Genomic DNA, 15,575 nt, shown 5'->3' on the forward strand with positions numbered 1-15,575 from the left:
TCTAATTTGTGTGTACACAGTGTTAAAAAAGAAACATATACAAGACATATAAAACTCCACTTAAATCTCATATTGGCCTGCAATAGTGTGTAGTTGATGTAGATTTATATTGGTGCTGGGTGGTGTGAGGGATGGTGGGCATGTCAAGAACTGAACCACAGTGAGAGCTGACGGAGGAAGGTGGAGAGGGGGAGAGACTGTTTTATCTGGGGAAGCGCTGGGAGAACTGGGGGAGAGAGAGGGAGAGCGCGAGCCAGCGTCGGGTCCTTGGGGGGGGGGAAAAGGAGCCGGCAGCATTCCTGTGTGTTTGAGAAGCCGGCCGACAGCATTCCACAGCGTCTGTGAAACCGGACGTTTGCTCTGCATCCCCCCTCCTCCATCCCCCCTCCCAGCTCTTTTTCTCCGTCTTTCAAGTGGGCTTTATCCCCTCCTGTGGCAGGGGTCATGAGTCTGGCTGCTGGAAGAAGCCATGTGACACTAATCTAGATCCCCCCGCCCCGCCTCTAAAAAACCTCACGCAGACAGCTTCAAGGAGGGGGGGTGGCTTTGGGCCTGGGGAAAGCAACAAGACACTCAGTGATCATACAGAAAGGGAAGCTGTTATTTAGTGATTTTTGACAACAGAATCGATTTAAAAAAAAGCATCTATGTGGAAACATGGGCGCATTTTTAAATGTGTTGGTATCAGAAGTGTTCTCAGGTACGATTGTCAGTGTTCAAATGATTTGTGAACTTGCACAAAAATCATTGAGCTTGTTAATATGCAACTCATGGCAGCATCCTTAGTTTTAGCTATTTTTCCTGACTGGGGTTGCGCCCGAAAACAAAACCAACCTCTTATTTCCTCATCGTCTTTCTTGTTTCCTCTAACTGTTGTCTAGTTCAAAGTTCACGAAACAGATGAGTATAAAACTTGAGGAGAGAGTTTGGGAGGCAACAAGATACAAACACATGTATCGTGATATCATATATAATTTTAGATATCATTTTTTTATATCATTCCTCCAAGAAGATCCTTCAGAACTGGAGAGGGAGTTGGACATCTTAACGAATGCTAACAGCACATTAGCCCTCATATATTTACATGATTTCTTATAATGACATACTTATTTATTAATTTTTCATAACCGTGACTACCTGCAAACATAAACAACTGTTATTTCCATTACATACCACATTCTGTCACACAAATCAAGTGACAGTCTTTATGAAGGAAAATTATCAGCATTTTCTTTATATTAAAACCGGAGTGGCCTTCGTGTGTAACTCTCAGGTGTAGGAGTTACACATGGTTGACATTCTCAAAGGATCACACTCCAGAAGGAGACAGTGCTATGAACATAACAGCCAACATTATTCATCCCCTTAAGTATTAGGACAATACTTCCCGTTTGGAGAGATGACAACTCGGGTGTTTTATCTGCACTCCTGCCTTTTTCCGTGTAAGAAGCTTTTACTTCCTTATCCCAAAATTAAATCGCATGACCACTACTTCACCTTCATTTTGATGAGCTACACAAGTGCCTCGGGAACGTGGGTTACATTTCTCCAAGACCCAGACTCCTTGAGCATATGCAGCATATGCAGATCTTGTAGGGCACGTTCCTTTATTGCACGTGTTAGATGCTTTCAGGTGGCCACACATCTAGATAATCCTGCAAAAGACTTTGATTGCTGGATGTGCAGATAGTGGACAGTCACTTTAACACCTGACAACATATTTGGTGCCTAACGAGTAGAGTGGGGCTGACCTTTAACTCCTGAAGAACCCAAATCTTTGTTGGAATGCTGCATTTTGACAAGAAAAATGTCAAATTCTTCAAGAACAAAGGTAGTGTAATTTTTCACTTTGTGTTCCTGATCTGACTGTTAAATTTTGCTTACACTGGATGATTTGGAAGGTCGTGGAAGGTTTTTGCTTCTACCCTGGTGATCGTGAAATCATGCTGTGAGTGCGGAAGCATTATTTTACAGGAATATGGAGACGTAATAAAGGGTGAGTGTTTGCACCATGTAATGCCCCTGGCCCAGGAAAATGCCCTCATATGACCTTTACTCAAGCATGCATAGCAATCGTCCAGTCCATGATCCCTACAAGATAGCCACACCATGGATGACCCCTATGAGATACACACACCAGCATGACCTCTCCGAGATACCCACACCATGGATGACCTCTATGAGATACCCCCGCCATGGATGACCCCTATGAGATACCAACCATAGATGACCACTATGAGATACCCCCACCATGGATGACCTCTACGAGAAACTCCCACCATGGATAACCCCTACAAGATACCAACCATAGATGACCACTACGAGATACCCCCACCATGGATAACCCCTACAAGATACCAATCATAGATGACCCCTAAGAGATACCCCCACCATGAATGACCCCTACAAGATACCCACCATGGTTGCTCCCACAGTTGGCAGTAGACACTGGACCTGAAAGCATCCTTTGACTTTCTACTAATGTAAACATATCTGGAGGTATGTAAAACACAAACAAACAAAAAACCCCATTAGATTTTTTTTTCATTGCTTTTGGGGGCAATTTCTCTATGTTTGGCAAGTGTCAAACCCTGAATACATTAAATTGTTTAAGTCTATTTTTGACCAACACACCTGCAGTTCATGGAACTGTTTGCCCTGTTTGGTTTTCTTTTATTTCCTTCATGTTACTTTACTCTGAACATGATCAGCATTTTTCGTCACTATATCAGCCAGTCTACTTTTTAGGTGACACAAACGGGCAGTTGACATTCAACCAAATGTTTCATTTGTGTCACTGCCTTCATAAATGTGATTTAGTTACATTTAGCTGACGCTTTTATCCAAAGCAACTTACAATTCTGGCTGAACACAACTTGAGTAATTAAGAGTTATGAGTCTTGCTCAGGGGTCCAACAGTGGCTACTTGGCAGTGGTAGGGCTTGAACTGGCAACCTTCTGATTACTAGTCCAGTACCTGAACCACTGAGCAGATTTAAAGAGCAGATTGAAATTGACTTTAGGTTCAAGTTTATTATTTATTTATATTTATAACTTGGGGCCCTCTCGGCAAAACCGCAATTGACTGCTGACTCAGGAACAGTGGTAGGTGTCCCAGTAAGGCTCAATGTTATTGTGAAACGAGCTGTAACACTGACCCAGGTTCAGTGCATCAGCACTTCAACATCTCAGCTGCTTCTGCTTTTGGTTTGGCTGGTATGAGTGTTGCCCCACCACACTGCACCCTTTCCCAGCGAAGACTGAGCACGGAGAAAAGACGGAGATACCAGATGACTAATTTTTTTTTTTTTTCCAACCCTGACTAAGCAGTCTAGAATCGCATCTTATCAACAAGCGTCTTGACTGGAGTGTGTGGGTGTCTCAGTTGTAAGTAGTAAGTTTTAAAAGGAAATCTGAACCAGACTCTGCTGATTAGACTGCATAAAGACATAAAGTGTAGAAGGTCTGAAATCGCTTTCAATGTGACACTACTGATAATTAACTTTATTTGATATTTGGGTAGATTTACAAACGCCATAACACTCGACAACTATTTTGAAATTATTACAAATGTATTAAGACTCGTTACCTTGGTTCAAACTTTGTGTTTTGGCAGTAATTTTGTTTCAAAACTACGTTATTGGATATTTTGTAATTGTAGGAAAAAAACTCAGTCATGCCGTTGCTTTATTCCTTTTTCGTTTCTAAATCCTTGGCCAATGCGCCGCTCGATCGATTCTCATTGATTGTCCCCGACGAGCTGCTCCACTTTCCAGCCAATGTCCGTCCGTCTGCGATTGGGAAGGAGCCCGAAACGGAGGAAAATTTCTGCCGCCCTGGCGGTGTCACTTCCCCACACTTCTGTTGGCCGCCTGCCAAACAGACAGGACGCTCACAAGAGGTGGAGTGGACTCGCCTCTGACGACGAAGAGTGGCCGTGACCGAGTCCGAGCGAGCTAGCGGAAGAACGGAACGGCAGCCGTCTGGACACACGGATATACAACAACGACTCTACACCGACCGCTGCAGCACGAAGCACCGGTGAAAAATCGGTTAGGCCTCACGCTCATATTATCTGACCAGCTTTGTAATATCCCCGTCACTTTTCTTTTGGCTTGGGTGAATAATATCAGTGAAATACATATCAATATCATATCATATTAAATAGGCTTCAAGGTTAATAAAGTAATAGCACAAAAAGCCATGTCTGTCTCCAATCAGATTTGAGAGACATGCATATGGCTTCCTAATGTTTTTATAAACATAATTGCATATTAACATATGTTTCGAATTACATAATTATAGCTACTGTTTTGCGTTACGGTCATATTGCCTCTGCTTTTCCTTGTCGACCCTGCCAACATTACAGGCGCTCATGTTAAAATCACGGATCCACTTTGCATATTATAATAGATGCGAATCGCAGTGTCAAAGTTCCTGGAAAGCATGCATGTGCAAAAGTTCTGTCTTAAAGAGGTAGCCTGTAACAAATCAATGTGGCTCCTGTAGGGAAAAAAAAATCTGCTGTGCTCAGCCAACAGCCATCAAGAATAATGTCAACAATGAGCAGCCTCCAACCTATCCATGCTAAGTGCTCTCTCTCTCTCTCATAACTATACTTCATTCATTAGGCTGCACTGCACGCGCATGCAGAGGCACTATTCCCCACAAGTGAGCTCCTTATCACCCTGATTTAAGAACACCGTTTAACGAGTTGTCGTCTGTTTTTTCCGCGTCTCTCGACGACGGAAAGTCCACTTCGGTTTTTGTGTGAAGCTCCAAAAATCTATGAAATGTGTTTGCATGTTCTTCTCCGCGAGCGGGGATGTGGAGGTGGGATAGCGAGAAGCGAAGGGTTGGAGGAGCCCACGCGCTCATATTCGGACAAAGTACGTTCTGACGGTACCTCGAGCGTTTGCTTCTCTTTCGTGAATACCGAAGAGAAAAGCTCGAATATTTCATTCGGGTGAGTGTTTTGTTGGTCTCTTCCTCGGTTTTTTTCCCTCTCTAAATCTCCGCAGCGGGAGAGAAGCCGGACCACTCGGACAGTCGAAACACTCCCCTCGGCTCACCGACGCGTTGGTAGGTGCGAATGAAAAGGGCCTATGTTTGCAAATATGCAGATATATCGAAGGGAGGGGGAATCATACTTTGTTGAAGACTGCTCAAAGTTAGAATGACATCTAGAAGACCAAGTTGCGAAAGAATATCGAAAGAATGTCATTTCATTTCGCCACCTAGATGTTGGCGCATACCGAGTGTTGTCACCACAGACACCTCGGTCTCAGAGCAGCGATGGAGACAAAAGAGATTTTGGTTTGACTTTAAGATGACTAATGAGCGTTACAAGTGGCTGACATTTTGAGCAGAAGTCAGACATGTAACTTTGGCGATGTGACCAGAGGGACACAAGGAGAAATTATGCATATTCCTTGTTTTCAGTTTACGCCTAATTTGAGACGTTGTTATATCTGTAAACAGATAATAGAATAGCATTTTTTTTTGCGTTCAGTCGATTAGCGGAAGAATCGATATAGCAAATGTTCATATAATGATATTAGCCTCAAACGTTACGGGTATGTCGAAATTCGCTTTGTAAAAGCGTCAAATGACTCGCACGAATGCAACATTATACCTGTCAAAGATTATTGAGCCACGATGAGTTGGTGGAAAACTTTTACTATTGTATGAATATTCGGATTTTGACCATTCACGCATGAGGCTGTTTGAAATAAAAATGGCTTTGACCACTCTGGAGGAAAGCCCTGTTGATTACCGTAGCCTTACTGCTTAGCTGACGCGACGCTTGTTTTTAATTAGCCTGAAGAAACTGATTGACAACTGATTTGATTTATGGGTATTGATCATTTGGTCACCTCGATTAGGAGGGTGCAACCTACGTTTAGCTATTGTTCCCGTTCGATGAGCAACCCTCTCCGTCGCTCTATTGTCCCTCGCTCGTGCGCTGTTACGTGCGGGAGTTTGCCGTGACCCCCTGCCGCAATACGCGACCGGACGCGACGCTTTTGTAATCGCGTGTTCCGATTGTGGTTTAGCCTACGTGGGATCGTTCGTGTTAAACATTTAAGAATTCTTTCATTAAATAGTTTTGGTTGCCTTTTTGTTGACCTTCCAAACAGTTGACAGAAACTTCTCTGCTGGTCATATCAATCATTTACCCACTGCCTTCATTTGAATGGTATGCACCCCGCTCAGAAGTCTTTGTCCTGCTTTACCTGCTGATATCGCTAGGATACCTGTGTCATACCCGCTTTAACTGAGTCTAATGTCTGTTTTTTTTCCTGTGGTACTGTGACCGATTTTTAATACTTTAGCTATTTGATTCAGTTGTCGGATACCTAATTCTGGCATAGAGAATGACTGAAAATATGACTTGTGGTATTAAGTGTCATTTTCGAGTTATATCTAAAGTCGCATCTTTTCATTCTCTCTTTAATGGAACTTTAATTAGCTCTCAATAATGTCAAAGAGTCTTGGTGTTCCGAAGCTTCTCACATTATATAAAGGTTAATTCTCCGAGCCCGTGCGTGCAAGCTGGGGCGCGTGCGTGCGTGCGTCAGTGGCGCGGGCGCGCACGCGCTCGCGTGTCTAGGTGGGTAGGCTACCTTGACAGTCTGATTTCTCTCTTGGCTTACCCCCGGGGGCTTCGCGCCGCAGCTCGCGGCTCGGTTAGTCCGCAGTCGAACACACCTACGTTTGGATAAGAGCTTTTTACTGAGGCTGAAGCAGGAACCACTGCAAGCTAAGGTTTTGTACAACATGTGCAAAAAATATAACCATATCTTATTTAGCAGACTGACCGGGTTGTGATTTCTCTAGCGCCAACATTAAGGTCTTATAATAGCCTACAATTTGTGTGTAGCTTTATACGTAGTGTAGCCTATTTACTAACTGTATTAGTAAATTCTTTACCTGGATACAGCAATTGCCATCCTGTACAACTGAATGTTTACAGCTGATGTGTATCAACAGATTACAGCTATGTAAGATTTATGATCTCATATATTCTACTGTATAATATATATAATATAGGTTAGATACTACTGTATAATATATGTTATCTAACACTGATGGTGAATGAAGGAGTGCAGATTAGCTGACATCTCTACACAAGAATGATGACAGGCCGAAATAAAGTGACATCATTGCAAACTTAGCATCACAACAAGTTATTATGACAACAATAGTCAAGTGATATTCATTCATTCATTTAGTTATTAAGGATCTAGGACATAATGTATTTAGACAGCATAGCTGGTGAAATTAAGTTAAATTTACTTTTCTCCTACCTACACACATTTGATGTGTAACTAGGCAAACTTTGATATACATCCAGAGTTACCAGATCTAAACATTCATTGTCTTCTCTCCTCCTTCCCTCAGGTCTTAACAGCGGACAGCCCTAGAAAATGCTTGTGAGTGCAGCGTGCTGTCATTTGTAGATGTGCACTCTGATTGGCTGACTCTTCACCTCTGCAAGCATCACCCTCACTCACGCACCAATCAGAGTGAGAACATTGCTGCCCTCTGCCTTTGCCCTCCACCCCTCCTCCCTCCCTCCCTCCCTCTCTCTCCCTCCCCCTCGTGCTGTGGGCCATGTCTGGCAGTGGGGGGTTGATGGAGGGAAACCAAGCTAGAGAGGAGGAGGATGCTCGGGACAGCTGCTGTGGTGATGAAGATTCGTCGCCCGTGGTGGAGAGGCGGAACCGGAGCGGCATCATCAGCACGCCGCTCAGCAAGAGCCTCAAACACTCTCGAGCGCTCTCGCAGTACATCGCCACGTGCTCTGCTGCGGCCGCCGTGGCCACCGCTACCGCTAACGCCAGCAGACTCGCCCAGAGCGCCTTAGTGCCCGCGGGGGTCAAGCCGAACTCAGCGGCTGCCCAGCACAGAGCCCAGCTGGGACTCACCAAACTGGACCGAGGGGCTCTGGTGTCTGGCCTGCTGGACTCTCCGAGCGGGCTGCACCTGGCCCAGGCCGCCGAGCTCTTAAGGCGCGCCAGCATGCTGCTCCCCGACTCCTCCGGCCTCGGAGTGGGCGGGGACGTGGAGGCGGTCTCGGCTTCCGATTCGCTGGGGAGCATGACGGACTTCCCGTTGCTGAGCAGTGCCGGCGGGGTGGGGGCCGGCTTCCCGTTCCACCCAGGCCTCTTCATCATGACGCCAGCCGGAGTCTTCCTGGCGGACAGCACGCTGTCACAGGTGACGGGCGCGTCTGAGCACCGACAGGCCCACGGCGAGGTCACATCGGCTGCGAGCGCCAACGGCAAGAAGAAACGCAAGCGCTGCGGCCTGTGCCCGCCCTGCCGACGCAGGATCAACTGCGAGCAGTGCAGCAGCTGCCGCAACCGCAAGACCGGCCACCAGATCTGCAAGTTCAGGAAGTGTGAGGAGCTGAAGAAGAAGCCAGCTGGAGGACTGGAGGTAAGATCCCGCCGCACGGACACCGCAGTAACACGGGTTCCCTCACACAATTTACAAATGAAACAGAAACTAGCATTACAGCTAAAATGGCTTGTTTTTTTATGTTGAGATCCTAGTATATTCCCATATTATTATTTTCATATGTGTCTTGGAGTATATGTTGCATCTGAATGTACGAGGAGTGATGAAGGTGGTAAACGTGTGGATGTTACACCCTTCCTCTCTGCAGCTCCGTGATAAAGACGTTCTCAGAAGGTGGGAATGAGGGAATGCTGCGTATCACAGATGCGATGACTGACTAGAGGCTATAGATACCTGTGCACTGCACACACATATGTAGAGTCGCACCAAATGTTCCAGCATTGCAAATATAGCAGCAAAGCTCCAGGGACAGCAGCATTTGAAAGCGTTTCAAAGAGGTGGCACACAAATATGTTTGGACTAAATATTTTGGTGCGTTGGAGTTTCCGAGGGGACATGGGCACTTCCACATGCCTGTTCCACTGAGCACTGTAGCCCCCCCAGATCTAGAAGCGATCTTGGGAGGTAGGCATTTAAGGAGTAAACAGGTCTCAGGTAAGAGATCTTACCAGGAGTATCACGCGTGCACTTCACACGTTGGCGTTGCAAACGCAGCGGTGTGAGTGAACATCCACCACGTCTCGAGATAAGCACCAGGCATTCTCATAAGAAAGGCCGCTCCTGCAGAACGTTTCCACATCCCAGCTGTGTAGCGTGTTGCCTCTGTTCTAACACACCTGATGCACCTCATCGGGGAATGTTCAAACTCCTTGTGCATGGGACTGTTCACCTGTGCAGCTCACGGCTGGGAACACCTAATACCCCCCAGCTGTAATGTGGGAAATATTTGGCTATTTTTCCCTTCCCTAACCATTATGCTGCCTTTCTATAGGAAAGATCCAGAAAAGGCTCCAAGTAAAAGAGCTGATTTAGTCAGTCCCAGTGGAAATGTAAGGGTGGCTGACACCAGTCCCTTTTACCTGTCCGCTGATTAAATCATTAAGGGCTTTCTTGACGACAGCAATTGTCTGATAGGTTGAATATGGTATGTTGTTATGGAAGGTTTGACCCGAACCCGTGCTGTCCATATTCACTGTAGGAAGGTGGTTTAGCATTCTGAATAATGGAGTTTATAGCCCGTTGTGTGTGAGTGCTTGTATTCAATGATTTTTTCATAAGTGGTCTTTGGATTAGTTATCACCAGCTTCTGTCAGCTAAAGTCTGAAATCTCATAGGTCTCTGCAGGGCATAGAAGTGCATCCTGATTCAGAATGGCCTTGGAAAACCCACAACCACAACACGGACACCTATGTTTGTAGCATGAAATTGTTGTTTACCTGTTGCAAGATGTACTTCCCTGTATCCTGACGCCAACCTGTCTGGCTTGTTTACCTGCTGGAGTTAACATGCTGCCAGGGAAAGCCATGACACATCACTCCCCAAAACAGTCGAAGGATTGCAGAGCAGTAAATTAGTCCCAGATTACATGAGCTCTGGTCCGTAGTTCTTTAACGGGGTTTTCCACGTTTTTGCCCACAGCACACGTGTTGAGGACTACTGCAGCAGTTCGTGCACTAGCTGTGTTATACCATGTATAAAACAATGTGCCTGTGTTATTCTGTGCCTCTTGGAAGCGTAACGGAGGTTTTGTTTTGCTTTGCTGTATCCTATCACGGAATTGTACATTTAGCAAAAAATCTCTACTATTGTTAAACCACTGAGGAAATGTGCCTCTTCTGTCGTTGTTGTTGTCGATAAAAAGAAAGGTGAAATCCTCGGCAGTGCGTATCAAAGTGTCCGCCTTACTCGGGTTATAATGTGGCCTGAGCATTTTTGCCTCAGCTTGGATGCCTGAAAATGTCGGTCTGAGGTGAAAGTAAACTTAGGATGTGGAGACAGCGTTCATGAGTAATTTAGCAGTTCATATCAATACCAAAGAATGTTGGTGAGATTGTCTGCCATTTCCAAAATTCTGCCACAACTTGTTGCTATGGTGTTCTTCTTCCCCATAGTTTCTATGCTTAAAATTTTTTTATAATTCATTTTGGACTGTTTATGTAAACAATCCTAGGCTCAAAGATAGAGGCGTTCTCTGTTATAGTACCATGTTATAGTCTTTGTTATAGTACCATTTTATATTCTCTCTTTTAGTAAAATGTTATATTCTCTTCTATAGTACTGTTATATGCCGTCTTATAGTAACATGTTATGTTCTCTCTTGTAGTAACATGTTATATTCCCTCTTAGAGTAGCATGTTATATGCTCTCTTATAGTAACGTTATAGTCGCTCCTATAGTAGCATGTTATATTTTCTCTTAGAGTAGCATGTTATATTCTCTCTTATAGTAACACGTGCTCTCTTATAGTAGCATGTTATGTTCTGCCTTATAGTAACGTTATGTTCTCTCTTATAGTAATGTTATATTCTCTCATAGTAACGTTATATTCTCTCTTATAGTAATGTCATTCTCTCTTAGAGTAACATGTTATATGCTCTCTTATTGCAACGTATGCTCTCTCTTATAGTAACATGTTATATTCTCTCTTATAGTAACATGTTATATTCTCTCATAGTTATTTTCAGAATATTTTCAGAAAGTGCTTTCGAAATTGGAAGTAGTGTGCAATGTAAAAAGGACCACACACAAGTTTGGTTGATAATGCAGCATGTGTGTGTGTGTGTGTGTGCATGCCAGCCTTGTACAGTCCATCTGGTCATTGTGCCTGTCATCTGGAGCACCAGGTGTCATCGTGGCTCAGAACTTTGTCCTCTCTCAGTATTTTGAGGCTCATGAGTGTCCGAGTGTTTGTGTGTGTGAGTGTGCGTGTGTGCGTGTATGTGTGTGTCAGTATGAGTTTCAACTTTTTGCACACTCTGACACACTGGTATTATTTGTGTGTATGTGTGTGCGTACCACATGTTTTTGAATAGCACAACTCTTATTTTATATCACTAACAGATGATATATAAGCAATTAACAACTTTCTACATGAATCCACGGTGTTGCTGTGTATGTATGTATGTGTGCGTGTGTGTGTGTGTGTGTGTGTGTGTGTGTGTGTGTGTGTGTGTGTGTGTGTGAGTGTGAGTGAGAGCTGTGTCTGGTTCCACATGAATGCTGAACACCATTTTTATGTGCTGGGGCCGTGGACAGTGGACGGTGGGAGGTGGACAGTGGGAGATGGACAGTAGATAGTGGACAGTGGACGTTGGATGGTAGACAGTGGGAGTTCCAGGGCCATGGAGCTGGTGTGTGAAGGAGCTTACACTGCTTCTGTGTGTGTGTGTGTGAGTGTGTGTGTGTGTGTGTTATGAATTAGTATTGGCATTGGGCTGGGCTGGTTGATGGAGGCAGGGGGTTTACATGGCTTAAAGAGCCCTTATTGATGTCACAGTAGGGCCTGCATGCATGTATTGACTGGCGTGTGTGTGTGTGTGTGTGTGTGTGTGTGTGTGTGTGTGTGTGTGAGTGCATGTTCGGGTTAGTATGTGTGTACAGGGTGTACATCTATTTCATCATATGAAGGGGATCATATTGATGTGGTGGTGGGAATCTACAAGGTTATGGTTATCGGAGAACCTGCAAGGTTTTATCAACAAGCAGAGGAAAGGTGTGTGTGTGTGTGTCTGTGTGTCTATGTGTGTGTATACTGCAGGGAGTCAGATTGAGTGTGTTTTCACTGTGTGTCCATTTCACAATTCACTCACTTTAGTGCTGATTTATTAAGTTCAATCATGTGTATGTGTGAACATGTGAACTGTTTTAAGTCAACTGTGTCTTACAAAATTGATGTGTGTGTGTGTGCGTGTGTGTGCACTGTGAACGCCTTTATAGCACTTTACACTTTAAGCAAGTGACAGCTGCAGAATGACTGTGGGCGGAGACAGTAGGCGGGAGTTATCCAGGCCCCGCCCATTTCCCCAAGTAGCTTAAACTCATGAAATACAGTCAGACAGATGAGGTATTTTAGGAACATTGACACTGCGTGTTTTGTGCATGTGTGTGTGTGTGTGTTTGTTTTTGTGTTTTAGTAAGAGAAAGCAAGCGGTGAGAAAAATAATGACAAAACTGTCTCCGGTATCAAATTTATTTGTGCATGTGGCCAGGGTGAGTGTTTTTAGTCTGTGTGTTTGTGTTGTGTGTATGCGAGTGTGTGTATGTGTGTTTGTGCTGTGTGTATGCGTGCGCGCGCGTGTGTGTGTATGTGTGTGTGTGGTCCTGAGCTGGCTGATTTGCCATGTGCTTGTACCGAGCGTCCATCTGTGTTGGCTTGTCAGAGGGGTCAGGGAGGGATAAGGGGAACGCTGTGCGTGTCTGTGTGTGTGGGGGTAGGTGTGTGTGTGCGTGAGGGTGTGTATGCGCGTGCGCATGTTAGCGGGAGTGTGTGTGTGTACATGCCAAGGTCCTGTCAGCTATCTGGGAGTGTAATGAGACAGTAGGAGAGGGTGTTCTGAAAAGTGTGTGTGTGTGTGTGTGTGTGTGTGTGTGTATTTATGCATGCGTGCATGTGGTTGGGGGCTATTAAGTCATATGAGGTGAACTCATCGTCTGCCCATGTTACTTCATTATGAAGTGAGTCCTGTCCTCTTTTTCTTTCTCCCTCTCCTTCCCTCTCTCTCTCTCTCTCTCTCTCTTTTTCTCCTTTCCGCTCATGATGGGGGCTTGTTTTTCCAGGAAGTGCTGCCATTGCCTTGACTCTCTCACAGCCTCACAGTGCCAGTCCCCACGTTCCGCCCCCACCCCCACCCACCCTCAGGCCAGCCTGGGAAATATCCGCCACTACTGCAGTATTTCAGCCAGCACCACAGGCTCAGAGTCCAACTCCGCAGCCCGAGAGAGAGAGAGAGAGAGAGAGAGAGAGAGAGAGAGAGAGAGAGGGATTGGGGGAGGGGTACAATGGGGGACAGGAAGACACAGGAACAGGCTGAGAGAGAGAGGGAGAGGCAGCGCTGTAGTGCCGCTCTGCAGGTGGGAAGGGTCACTGTGGCAAGGTTTGCCCTGTTTTCTCACTGCTCTGTTTACCTTGTGAGTTTAAGCTTGGACTGAAATGACTGACTGTCTGACCACAGCTGTCCTGTTTCTCCCTCCACTCCCCACATCCTGTCTTACTCTCCTGTCTTTCCAACAAGGTGATGCTTCCCACTGGAGCTCCTTTCCGCTGGTTTCAGTAGGACGAGGAGCGTGCGGACTTCCTGCCTAGCTTAAAATAACAGACTGCCAATCCAGCACCGCGACGCCACCGCCCTTCGGACTGCTACGGGCCTGCGAACACTGGCCACAAATAAAGAAATACGCAAATAATCTCTCTGACCGGGGAGAGAAGGCACTACACGAGAACGATGCTGTTTCTTCTCAACCAAAAATAAACTGTCATGGCAGCATGTCATTGTTTTGTTGAGGTTTTTTTTGTTTTGTTTTGTTTTATTTTGTTTTGTTTTGGTCGTCTAGATTCCGTTTGACGTCCATTTGACGTCTTATTTAGAGTCTTGTCCTTCACAGGACACTGTAGGAACTCTTCACCACCAAACAGAAAATGTACAATCATGTTCCTTTCTGTGTTTTGTGTTCCTGTCTGTCTGCGTGTGAGGGAATGCTGTATTTGCGTTAGCGAATGTGAACGTAAGACTCTGTTTTAAAGCTCGTTTGTAATTCTGAGCTCTGTTGTAGAACCAGTGTTCGTACTGACTGTCCCTAGACTTGGATTTGACTTCTTTTTGGTTTGTTTTTTCGTTTTTTTTTTTTTTTTTCGAGAGGGAAGTACTAGGCGTGTGTGTACGCAGTTGGTCATAGAACTTTGGTTTTCAAATTGCCGTTTGATATCAAACCTGATAAAAAAAAGACAAAGGAAAACATAACGTAGCATCCCTTTTGCAAAACGCGCAGAAAAAATCTTTGATTGTTATTTTCTGTATTGTGAAGTGGGTACAGTGTGGCTGTTAGACGATGGCTGGGGCGCATGGAAAAGGGGGAGGGGCCCCGCAGGTGACATTTCCACATCACATCCTTCCTTTCCACGCCTCGTCACCCTGCTGGGTCCTGATTGGTCAAGCGGAATCAGGGTGTTGCTGACAGGTGCAGGCGTCAGAGCGGGGAGCAGAGGCCAGTGCTGGCCCTCAGCCTGGCCAGCCGAGTCCCGGAGGTTTCCAGCCGTATCCCAGAGGTTTCCAGCCATGTCCTAGAGTTTTCCAGCCATATCCCAGAGGTTTCCTGCCGTGTCCCAGAGGTTTCCAGCCGTGTCCCAGAGGTTTCCTGTCGTGTCCCGGAGGGTTCCAGCCGTATCCCGGAGGTTTCCTGCTGTGTCCCGGAGGTTTCCTGCCATATTCCGGAGGTTTCTAGCCGTGTCCCAGAGGTTTCCAGCCGTCCATTTGCTAGCCTACCATGTTCCTTCTCTTCCAGAAGTGTAATCCTAGACACTGAGGCGGTAGAAAAAGTCCCTCCTACCTGCCCTGCAGCCGCACAGTGGCCGCCATTTTGACGGACGACCCTATCTGCTCTGTTAGCTCCGCTGGTGTTGTGTCGTGTTTGCGCAGTGTAGACTGGACGGAGGATTCCCGGGCATGGAGCAGTAGACTGCCAGGTTCCAGCAGTGTGCACGGGTCTTCACGACGACTCCCATGTGTCCGCAGCCACCGTGCTGGAGGCTGTGTTTGTAAACAGATTAAATGAATGCATGTATCTGTGTCAGAAATCAGCAGCTCTGAGGTTGCAGTTCCCCTCAGCTTTGGAATAAATAGAGGTACCAACAAAACCCGTGTGACCCTGGAATATGTAACTAGAGTGTTGTTCATGTAAACTGCCGGTCTGAATGGAGATCAGAAATCAGACGCAGTGTGTGAGTTGACAAGTCAATTAAGGTGAAAACCATTTCCAGTCAAACCTTCCTGTGTGTGTGTGTGCATGTGTGTGTGTGTGTGTGTGCGTGCGTGCGTGCGTGCGTGTGTGTGTGTGTGTGTGTGTGTGCAAGCAGGGATGAATTTTAGACCATGTGTGGGATAAAGCAGTCACTTGATGGTATTTTTGTTCCTAGTGTAGGAGTGAATGAGAGTGTCTGGAGTTCCTTTTCTCCTTCAACTTTCTCTCTGGGTTCCTTCTGTCTGTCCCTCACT

At 45.7% G+C, this 15,575-nt stretch overlaps 1 protein-coding gene across 5 annotated transcripts; it reads left to right on the forward strand.

Moving 5' to 3' along the window:
• Positions 1–3,964: 3,964 nt before the first annotated feature.
• cxxc5b (CXXC finger protein 5b) lies at positions 3,965–15,217 on the forward strand. 5 transcript variants are annotated; one of them, XM_027017082.2, is made up of 3 exons: positions 3,965–4,052; positions 7,405–8,445; positions 13,599–15,217. In XM_027017082.2, the coding sequence occupies exons 2-3, from the start codon at positions 7,618–7,620 to the stop codon at positions 13,638–13,640; spliced, it is 870 nt and encodes a 289-aa protein (XP_026872883.2). In that variant the 5' UTR covers positions 3,965–4,052; positions 7,405–7,617; the 3' UTR covers positions 13,641–15,217. The 5 variants fall into 5 exon arrangements, with proteins under 5 accessions (XP_026872883.2, XP_026872878.2, XP_026872879.2 ...); XM_027017077.2 differs by lacking the exon at positions 3,965–4,052 and adding an exon at positions 4,639–5,082; XM_027017078.2 differs by lacking the exon at positions 3,965–4,052 and adding an exon at positions 4,639–4,966.
• The last annotated feature ends 358 nt before the right edge of the window (positions 15,218–15,575 follow it).

Source organism: Electrophorus electricus, chromosome 2, assembly GCF_013358815.1.
Source record: "Electrophorus electricus isolate fEleEle1 chromosome 2, fEleEle1.pri, whole genome shotgun sequence".
In the NCBI taxonomy this organism is placed as follows: domain Eukaryota; kingdom Metazoa; phylum Chordata; class Actinopteri; order Gymnotiformes; family Gymnotidae; genus Electrophorus; species Electrophorus electricus.